At 40.6% G+C, this 12040-nt stretch overlaps 1 protein-coding gene across 1 annotated transcript in view; it reads left to right on the top strand.

Annotated features, from left to right (window-relative positions):
• The window catches only part of CXADR (CXADR Ig-like cell adhesion molecule), a 63217-nt gene extending 61340 nt beyond the window's left edge, over positions 1–1877 (top strand). The window contains exon 8 of the mRNA XM_063448414.1: positions 1551–1877. Within this exon, the coding sequence (XP_063304484.1) occupies positions 1551–1574 (24 nt within the window). The 3' untranslated portion in view covers positions 1575–1877. The remainder of the gene's footprint in view (positions 1–1550) is intronic.
• The last annotated feature ends 10163 nt before the right edge of the window (positions 1878–12040 follow it).

Here is a 12040-nt window from a genome sequence, read left to right as displayed (position 1 = left end):
ATGTTTTTTTTCATAGAAACGGTGTAAATTCAATGCTTCTCTATGAGAAGCATTTGCGTGTGATGACTGTAGGGGATAAAATCAGCTATATATGAAACTCTCTTAGATGGATATTTTGCTAGAGCCACACCCTCTGTGATAGACAGGATCCCGGGAATCAGTCAAGAAGACAAGAGATGTGTTCTATAACCAATTCAAATTTTATTATACAGTCATATGCATTTATACCCCATTCTCATGTCGGTGGGGGCCTTGAGCATTAGTGACATAATTTGTTTTTCACAAGTATAATTCAGTCTGTTAGACAGACTGCGGTGTATAATTCAGTCTCTTAGCAGACTGCGGTAAAGTTATGTACAGGTAAAACTTTTGCAAACTGTAATGTTTTAGCAAAGAAAGAAAAAAAAAATAAAACAAAATTAAAAAGGGAATTGGTTATAGAACACATCTCTTGTCTTCTTGACTGATTCCCGGGATCCTGTCTATCACAGAGGGTGTGGCTCTAGCAAAATATCCATCTAAGAGAGTTTCGTATATAGCTGATTTTATCCCCTACAACGACAATGAATGCATAGACATTCAAGAGGGTTGGAGGAAGTGCTCCTAATTGCTCAAATTACTTTTATCATTTAAAAAAAAAAAAAATTTTAATCACTGCTATACTTTGTACATTGGATAAACAGAACAAAACAGGTAAATAACAAATTAAAGCAAATCATAAGAAAAGGCCTGAAGACGACCGCAATAAAATAAATTAAAATCACACAAAGCCCACTTTTTGCAACTTTCTTAAAATAGAATAGAGAGTAAAAAAATCTGTGAGTTTCCCACTGTTGTGGGTGTGTAACTTTCACAAACAATTGTGTTGGGCTAGGGGCCTGCCACAGGCTCCTGCATGCTTTGAGATTAATGTACCAAGAGGGACACTTTCATTTTAAGAGTGTGAGTGGCCTGGAGCAGGACTGTCCTGAGATATTTTAGGTGATTTACTAATATGACAATTTATACAATAAAATGTAAGACAAAACTGCAACATTTCTTAGCTACACAAACCGATTTCTAAACACATTCCTTGCAGTTTAGACTTATTACTGAGATGCACCAACTAAGCTTTTAGTAGAGAGGGACAGAGGGATTTGGGCCTAAAATAAGCACTACCCCTTATAAATGGGGACACTTGGGAGTTATGCTCTGGGGTGTCCCTTGGGTTGTGTCAAGCCGCACGAGAACAGGTTGAATGGTACCAGGGGGCAAAACAGACCAATATAATAAGAGTGGATCATGGGAAAAGTCAAGCAGCAGAAACATCATGTATGTACTGGACTAAAAAGGAAATCTAAAATGTTATCTTTCATTAAAGTAAGACGATGGAGCAGATGCAGTCATTTACTTACCGGTAGTTAATAAATGTAGGTTTCCTTTTAAAGATATATTATTCATTCAGGTTCTAATAAAGCCCAGTTTATAATCTTGGTAAATAAGAAATTACATCAATGCAGTAAATATATCTTTTCTAATTATATGGTTTTCTCTTCTCTTTTTCATTCCAGCATCATGGCTTGACAGTGGTCTAGTGAACAGCCAGAATGACGTGATTGGACAGAATTACAAATATGATAAAATTGAGGCCTTTCGAGATACTCCGGTTTTTAACATTTTCTACCAATAATCATGTTTACTTTTAAATTTGTATCTATAAAGTACCATTGCACTTATTTCTCTTCACACAAGTGAACAGCGGAATCCTTAAAGAGGAGTGTCCACACTAGAAGGAAATGCAGTCTAAAAATAATATAGCAATCGGAATCTAATTCAAGGTTGTTCTGGCACTGACTGGCATATCATGCAAATTTCAAAATGTCCCATTACTTCCTTTGCAAAGTCTGTGACCTTGCAGTGACTCATGGTAAAATGATGCCCAACTAGGTGTCAATGTTGAGAACATGGTGTCACTGATGTTTTTGTACAACTCACCCCAGTACAACTTCTGTAGTGTTTACTGGGGATGGACAATCGAGAAACAATCATAAATGTAAAGGGGGCAAGCTGTCTAACAAGAGAAACCAGTCTTTCAGGGATTTTTAACATTAGCATACTTGGAAAACAAAGAGAACATTATTTGCCATCTATTAAGTTTTATTTGGAATTTAAAACAGGTAATATGGCTGTCTTTTACTTTAGACAATATATATATGGGAAAGCTGAGCAGGCCTATAAATACACAGGCCTCCCCTTCCTCTGGGCCAATACTTTTTGATTCAGACCACCCTCCACTCCCTTTTTCAAGCCATATAATTTTGGTGGGCCCTCTTTACGGGCCTATCCAAGCATCGTTTTTGGCACACCACAACCGACTTACACCACGTCTACTTATCTCGGCTTATTGTCCCTGACTACAAATATATATATATATATATATATATATATATATATATATACATACATACATACACACACACACACTTTTTAAAATCCAATGTTTTTTGTCACTCTTTTTATTGAAATGTTTGTTTTTATCGTACCCATGCGGGTCATGAAACGTATAGTACACATAGTTATGAAACTTATTACGGAAAATCCAATGTTAACAAGCATATACAACGTCTCACCATTATCAATCTAGATATTCCATATTTTAGTTAGTATACTTGGGTGTGAAGTCCTTTTCTTCGTAAGGGATTCCTGAATTTGGACATAAATGGGGACTCCAGTGTTAGTTTAATGGAGAGCGGTGAGACTCGTCTGACCTCTGCAGGAACACTCTGGTACTACACTCAAAAAACAACCTACAGATCTTACCAGTGACTCTGGCCTATTCAATGTGCCCAATAATGCAATATCTGCGTTTTAGCTACTCAAACACTAAATAAACATGGGCAGAATTATTCACTATAATGCGAATGGCCATGGACCGACAAATTAATTGTACATTTTAGATCAAAGTAGACAAACTGTAAAGAAATCTGCAATCAAACTATGTTTCCAAATCACTTTTTTGAACTAAAATTGGGACTTCCTAGTGAATTCCCAGCAATTCACTCAGAATAGTGGTAGATTTACTACCCTCCAAGCGATTCACTAAACTGGAATTTATTGGGACCTGACCAAAGGATTGCTAATTTGAGGCCAACATATCCAAGCTGCCAATTTAGAGTATTTTACCAATTCTGGTATTTTGATCTAACATTTGTAATTCCTTTGCCCATGCTCTCATTGTTAGTGTATTGATCAGAATCTAAGGAAATAAGCCCCGTAGGCACAATAAAACACATACTTCAATGAGTTCAGGCAAACAATCACCATTCATTTTTCTAAAACAATGAATTTGGAATATTGATCATCAATAAATCAATACACACATTTTAACCCCTTAAGGACCAAACTTCTGGAATAAAAGGGAATCATGACGTGTCACACACGTCATGTGTCCTTAAGGGGTTAAAACAATACAATTAACCATAATACAGATTTTGAACTTCATGAAAATGTTTTTCTTTTTAATACACTAGATTCTCTCTATAATTATAATAAGAAAAAATCTAAAAGCAGTAAAAATAAAATAGGAATAAAAGGAATTATGTCTCGCTCTGGCAAATAAGACTCCGTAAATAAATAACAGTGCAGTTCTCGGGCAATACATATTCAATTTAATTGTACACGTTGGGATAAAATTTTGCAAATAGATTTTACTTACTTGGTCATCGGGTGCTGATCTTTGGCTCTCCTCTTCCTATATGAAGAGCTTGAAGGTTTTCTCAGGAGCTTCTGTTGGCTCTCCTGAACTAAGCCCTGCAGTGCATGGGGGGCTCATTTGCTCAGAATGTCAGTTGATCACTCTCAGCCAATGAGCTAAGCCCTGCACGATACCTTCAGCTGCAGAAATGCAGGGTCTGGTACCCAGCCAACTCTCGGTAAGAAGTCAAACCGTTCGCAAACAATTCTACTACATACATTGGAAGATACTCCAAGCATCATAACAACTATGCTATGATGTAGTGTTTATGGTGCTTGTAGTGTTGTTTTTTTTTTCCATTTAAAATAAATAAAGCTTTCTAAAATGCGAACAGAATTGAAAAATGTACAAGTTACAAAAACAAAAACTATGAAACATATTTCCTTCAACAGACTAAGCAACACGGACGATTTCTTTTTTTCTTTTCCTTTCCTTACTACACCCCCCTCCCCTTACCACTTTACTTATTTGTATTATTTGGAACACAATGAGCAGTGGATACTGAGGTTTTACTGTAATAAGAAAATGAAGGCGAATTTTAGAGAACGAAATTGAGTGACTGCAAAATATACAAAGAAATTGCAATGTAACAGTGCTGCGTTAAGCACAGTTGAAGTTTTATTGTGGTTTGAACTTGGCTCATATAACAAGTTCTAGTCACTTATTCAGTGACATGTACGTTTACAAAATTGTTCCTTAAATGATTTTCTAAGACTGCATTGATATAAATATGATTGAAATGATCCAGAATGGACAAACATATGATTCACAATTCTATATCTTATACCTTAGTGGGGTGTTTTGTGTTTTCCCCAGAAAATATTACATAAAAAATGAATTAAAAAAGCAGAAAAAAAAACAAAAAACATTTTTATATAGATGGAATTATTCTTGGATTTTGGATTGGTTTGGTGCTTGTTTACTGTGAATATGTAAATATAAATAAAGGGATTTTATTTCAAAATGTTTTCTGGATTCATTTAGGTACCTGATTTTACTTTAACATTTTTTTATTGTAACATTTTCACACATCAATACTGTACATTTTCTGTGGTTATACAAAAGGGATACCAATATGGTGAGACATGGCGTAAAGTGAACCTGTCATGGCAGATATAGGTTTGCAGTTTTCTAACCATCTGACTTGACTCACATTTTAAAATTAGGAGTTTCTTCCCTTAATACTGTTAAAGCTCATCTTTTAACTTATTTAAATTATACCTGTATCCTGTTAACCCCATCATTCATATTTTCTGTGGGGTTACACTTGCTGTGACACGCATTTGGGAAGCACAGGCTTGTTTCCCATTGCAGGTTAAATGTCTAGAACACTTTATGTTGGCTTTGTGTAAATAAAATGTATTTGTTCGCTCTCTCCATTCTCAGATTGCCTGTCCAAAGCTGCTGCAATAAATCATTCTGGTTGTTTCTCTCCTCTCACGGATCTGCTGCTGCTCCGACATAGATCTTGCACCTCCCTATTCATCCATTTGCAGGCACTGCTTTCCCTTAGACTGAATTCAAGAAGAGTCATGCTGAGAGGAGGGTTTTCCTGGTATCAGACATGCATAGCACACTGATCTTTATCTATGTGCCGATTGGCACAGACTGAACTGAGAGGAGGCGAAAAGGCTGTTTTTTTTAACCTCTGATTTAAGAGAAATCTAGACATTTGCTAGCAATTCGTCTAGTACAATGTATAGATAAACTGTGATTCTCGATTATTTAAGATCAAGTTGTATTGTCATGACAGGTACCCTTTAAAACCTATTTTACAAACCATGTTATAGACAAAGATGTATTTTCCAAAATCAGTGTTAAACAGATAGTCATGTCTGGGATTTAAAAAGGCAGAGGAAGTCTTTCACGTGACTGCTTTCAACCCACCATACTTATACTCTAATATCTCCCTCCATTATTGCATACCTTTTAGGGGGAGAGAGTCCCTAGTCCAATTTCTCTCTCATTGTATTGTGGGAGAAGCAGGTGATTTGTGCCTCCAATGTTACATATCTAATTCCTTTATCTTACTGCTGCATGCTATTACAATCTTAGGGTACCTTGACATGATGTCAAACACCAGCACCCCCAGTGTCAACCAGAGAATAAAAAAAGAGAAAAGACCTTTGCCATACTTGGTAAATGATCTGCTGTTCTTACATGGTAAAGATTTGAATGAGGAGTACTGGGTGCAACTAGTAATTAAGGAGCCCTTCCAATGAAGCAGACAGAGTTCTTAGGTTAGAAAGGCCAGTTGGCTAAAACGGAAGAGTTGAAGAAGATGAAGTTTTTGCTTGGACCACGTCATGTTACAGGTGAGCTTATGTGGAATATACATCATCCACGGGTTGGTGCATGCACCATTTATCACAGGATTCCATTATACCTTTGTGGAGCTGACAAAGAAAATGAAATATCTTTGTAAACAGTCCATATGGGTTAACTGAAAACAGAATTGTAACACTTAGGCTAAACAAGCCGATTTGTAAAGAATTGCCAACTCTGCTGTAGTCACAGACTACTTTAGCTTTAATTCTGCTAAAGTGACCAAACTTGAGGTTGCAATGAAAACAAAAAATAATCGTTATCTGATTTCCGCTTCACACTGCCAGTGTTATAAAATTTCTTATGCGATTTGATTAATTTGCATTTATTACATTTTATCTAAAATGTATGTTATTATAAATGCCTAAATGATGTACACATACATATGTGGCTTTAGAGGCATACCCATAACATGCTGTGAATTATACACATTCACGTAGATTATCCAGATGTGCTTACTATGCCTGGAAGGGTATTAGCCACACCTCACTGACGAGGCTCACAGGGGCCGAAACTAATGTCTGTGATTGCTGTATAACTCATGCATTGGGAGCCAGTCTTCATTTTTTCTCAAAACGAGACTGCTCTGCTGTGCTACTGTGGTGCCACTTGGCAAGTAGAGAGGAATCTCAAAGAACAGCGGATACTGACACAAAATATCAGCGCAGGCAAGGAGGTATAGGAAGGTGTCAGCAGAGAATTGTAAAATAAAACCAATAAATATTATAACTAAAAAAACATTTGGGAAGGGGCAGACAGTACACAAGATATAGATTTTTTTTTTTTTTTTTTAAATCATGTGCAAGGCGTTTTCTAGCATTAAGCTTAAAGGAACACTATAGTCACCTAAATTACTTTAGCTAAATAAAGCAGTTTTAGTGTATAGATCATCAGGGTTGTCGCGGCCCTGGCAGTCCTGGGCCCCACTTTCCCTCTCTGCACACATAGATAGCGAATATCGCGATCTATGTGTGCAGCCGCGGGCCCCCGGCTCCCTGTTACCGCAGAGGGGGCCCAGGCAGCACACTGCTTCTCCTCTCTGCTAATAACTCTCGCAAGACCTGGTTGCCATGGCAACGCTCCGCAGGTCTCGCGAGAGTTATTGGAGGAGAGAAGAGAAGAAGCAGTGTGCTGCCTGGGCCCCCTCTGCGGTAACATAGAGGCGGGGGGGGGGGGGGAGGAACCACCAGACCACCAGGGATGGAATCTCCCCCCTCCCTGGACAAAGGTAAGCAGGGAGGGGGGAGAAACAATTTAATTAAATTTTATTTTTTTTTAAAAAAGATTTATGTGAAAATGCCCCTTCCTCCCCCTCCCCCAGATTGCACATTTACACACACACCGACACACACACTCTGCATACACCGACACACACACTCTGCATACACTAATACAACACACACTCTGCATACACTAATACAACACACACTCTGCATACACTAATACAACACACACTCTGCATACACTAATACAACACGCACTCTGCATACACTAATACAACACACACTCTGCATACACTAATACAACACGCACTCTGCATACAATACACACTAACACACTCACTGCATCCGCTATACTGACACACACTCTGCATTCACTACACATTAACACACTCTGCATCCGCTACACACTAACACACACTCTGCATCCGCTACACACTAACACACACTCTGCATCCGCTACACACTAACACACACTCTGCATCCGCTACACACTAACACACACTCTGCATCCGCTACACACTAACACACACTCTGCATCCGCTACACACTAACACACACTCTGCATCCGCTACACACTAACACACACTCTGCATCCGCTACACACTAACACACACTCTGCATCCGCTACACACTAACACACACTCTGCATCCGCTACACACTAACACACACTCTGCATCCGCTACACACTAACACACTCTCTGCATCCGCTACACACTAACACACTCTCTGCATCCGCTACACACTAACACACTCTCTGCATTCACTACACTAACACACTCTCTGCATTCACTACACTAACACACTCTCTGCATTCACTACACTAACACACTCTCTGCATTCACTACACTAACACACTCTCTGCATTCACTACACTAACACACTCTCTGCATTCACTACACTAACACACTCTCTGCATTCACTACACTAACACACTCTCTGCATTCACTACACTAACACACTCTCTGCATTCACTACACTAACACACTCTCTGCATTCACTACACTAACACACTCTCTGCATTCACTACACTAACACACACTCTGCATTCACTACACTAACACACACTCTGCATTCACTACACTAACACACACTCTGCATTCACTACACTAACACACACTCTGCATTCACTACACTAACACACACTCTGCATTCACTACACACTAACACACACACTCTGCATTCACTACACACTAACACACACACTCTGCATTCACTACACTAACACACACACTCTGCATTCACTACACTAACACACACACTCTGCATTCACTACACTAACACACACACTCTGCATTCACTACACTAACACACACACTCTGCATTCACTACACTAACACACACACACTCTGCATTCACTACACACTAACACACACACTCTGCATTCACTACACTAACACACACACTCTGCATTCACTACACTAACACACACACTCTGCATTCACTACACTAACACACACACTCTGCATTCACTACACTAACACACACACTCTGCATTCACTACACTAACACACACACTCTGCATTCACTACACTAACACACACACTCTGCATTCACTACACTAACACACACTCTGCATTCACTACACTAACACACACTCTGCATTCACTACACTAACACACACTCTGCATTCACTACACTAACACACACTCTGCATTCACTACACTAACACACACTCTGCATTCACTACACTAACACACACTCTGCATTCACTACACTAACACACTCTCTGAGCTGTCAATGCCAGCTGCCTTATAATAGTTTTGTCCCACAAGTAGAAGGGACCTCTCTCCTCTCTAGAAAAAGTACTGAGCTGGGGCAAACTGCCTGTGAACCAGGTTGTGTGTGAACATACTGCAGCCACAATATGGATTTTATAATTTCATAAAAAAACGTTTTCTTGGTTCTATGTTATGAATGAAACTTCAGTTGAGGAATAAACTACTTATGCCATAAACACTTACTGGACTAGTTCACAGGATAATATCCTAGACCAGAATGGAAGGCTTCAGAATTGTGAGCATCTTCTTGCAACTGAATATATAATGCACTCTCCAAAAACACAGAGTCAAGTTTTAACAGCTGTGTACCTTTAACCCCTTAAGGACACAACTTAGGGAATTAAGGGGTTAACAATGAGCTAGAGCCATAAAACAGCAGAAATGCAAAGGATCTTTAATGCCACGGATTTGTCTAAAGGTTGTCAATTCACAATTAAAGATTATATGGATTATAAAGATTATATGGCCACTGAAGTGGTCTGGTTAACGTGTCCCTGAAAACATTTCTGTTTTGCCAGGAACTGCAATTTTTCATTGCAAGGTTGACTTGCCTCTAGGGGATGAAAAAACAAAAAAATAGGAGTAAAAAACAAGAGTATAATGCACAAACTAAAAAGGGGAATACTTCCTGCAGGGTGCTCCAGAAAGGAAGGGCCAAACCCTGAAAACATCAAATGGAAGAAATATCCAGGCACACTTTTTTTTTTTTTTTTTAAATTCTTTATTTTGGTAGTGCAGATAGTCACAATATTTCGACAGTCGCCACAACAGCGTATTTCAAGTGTTGCACATGGTATACAGTGGCATGAAACATTTGCACAATTTTTTATATATATAACAGCTTAATAAACAGGCTTATGATGGATCTAATTACAGTATAATCATGTTGAGTATTAGGTATTACATGCCTGAGAGGGACTAACAGTCGTACATATGCCAGGATTATATTCGTTGAGAATCTTGCTTTAAAGCTGAAACGAGTAGGGTAAAAGGCAACGTGTAATCAGGCTTATGGCATAGGCAGTAACTGCCAATATTGTTAAGGTGAGTGTTGAGGTAGCCTATGTGTACTTGATAGGATATAGTATGCAGAGGCGTGACTGAGGATATAGACAAGACACATGCAATCTTATTTTTAGCAAGGCCCTGCAATCAGGTTCATGCTGAGAAGGAGACAGGACCAGTGAAACAGGCATCCAAAACAGGAAATTTCTATTAAAAGAAAGCAAATATATGAAACGCTATGTTTGTCATCGGTACCTCATTATTAAACATGCTAGGCTATAAGGGTATAAAACATTGCTTGGGGACGAAGGTGAAAGAAAAAACATAAGGAAAAAAGGCAATCATATGGGGAAAATATAAGAAAATACCACTGGCGGTAAGGAACTGGAGAGCGTGTATGGCTCTAGTCCGTGTGGCTGACCGGTTGTAGAGACAGTTCAGCCTATGCCTGACGAGTAATTTCCCGATAGCCAGGGAGAGTGACTTCTGTTTTCAGGCTGCGGAGTGGGTTGTAAAGCAAGTCCATTCATTCCCTGGCGTTGGCAGTTCCCGGTGTGTTGTATGTTGCCTTATGTGCCACCATGTCAGGGCCGTCTTCGTTGCCGCTGTCTGCTTCTTCATCAGGTGGTTCCGACCTCTTGTGGGTGAGTACTCGCTGTTATGTTGGTGGGAGGTCGGGCCGATGCGCGTCCGCCTGTGTGCTTGCCGGTTCTCCTGGGCCTTTGGCGAGATCTTGCAGCCATGTTCTGGTAGAGTGCTGGGCCTTAGGGTCTGTTCGGTGGTATTGCTTTTCTGTGCGAGGGGGCTGGTGTGTGCGCCCGTTTCGTGCTCCCGCCATGCCGGCCTTTGGCGTTTGCGCTGCCTGGTGGCCGCCTGGAAGGCCAGAGCTGGGTGTTCGTAGTGACGTCTGCGGGTGATTGGTCTTAGCCACGAGGCCACTAATTGTGTAGCCCGCTGGTAGGTCATCCCCCTGTCCACCAATGTTGTGCAGAATTGCAGGCACAGCTGGTCTAGGGCCATCAGAGGGTGGAGTGTGGCACGGTTGACCGCTGACTTTTTCCTTTGTCTTGGCTGGGCGGCCATTTTGGCTGGGCCTCAGGCGCCTTGCTTGTTTGCAAGTTATGTGGTCTGGGTATCTCGCTCACCGTTTAGGTATGCTTGGGTCGGACGTGTTGTGTCCGTCGCTTGGTAGTGCCGGGATATCCCTCACCGGCCAGGGGGGGTGAACGGGGTCTGGAGGGCTGCAGCGTTTTCCTGCTGAGTTGTTGGCGTGGAGGTCGGCCGCCACTCCCGCGCCTGCATATGTTGGTAGGCCGCAATCCCGTATTTGCCCCAGGTCGCTACTCCGTGCTCGGCAATCCGGCAAATTGAGTCTCGGGGGTCACCCCACTACTCTGCTGCTTCGTTGTGGAAGGTTTGGTGAGGTAGTTTTGGGGGAAAAGTCGCTTGTTAGCCGGTTTTCGTACGGAGCTCTGGTGGAGTGCGACCAGTCTGCTCGGCAGTCAGGCCCCGCCCCCTATCAAGGCACACTTGAGGTTTCTTCTAAAAGGAAGTTTTTTTTTTATTTGAAAAAAGAAAGTGGAGACGATGTTTCGGCTCCTCTCTGAGCCTTTATCAAGTTGATAATTGCTCAGAGAGGAGGCGAAACGTTGTCTCCCCTTTTTGTTTCAATTAAAAAGACAGCTTTTTAGAAGAAACCTCAAGTGTGCCTGGATATTTCTTCTCTTCCATTTGATGCCTCTAGGGGAAGTCAGGAAGACAGCCACTAGAAGGTGTTTCACAGCTATCACCAAGTCAACTCTGTTATAGATCAAATCTCCTCCTAGAGAACATTTGATTGGTGCAGTGTACTAGTTTTGCCGCGCAAGTGTACAAGGCTCCCAATGCTTCCCTATGGAAAGCATTGGATAGGCTGAGATCATTACGACTGATGATCATCTCAGCCAGGCAGGCGGAGCAGAAGCATGGAGACCAG

The sequence above is a fragment of the Pelobates fuscus genome, chromosome 1 (assembly GCF_036172605.1).
Source record: "Pelobates fuscus isolate aPelFus1 chromosome 1, aPelFus1.pri, whole genome shotgun sequence".
In the NCBI taxonomy this organism is placed as follows: domain Eukaryota; kingdom Metazoa; phylum Chordata; class Amphibia; order Anura; family Pelobatidae; genus Pelobates; species Pelobates fuscus.
This window is presented reverse-complemented; position numbering and strand designations above follow the sequence as displayed.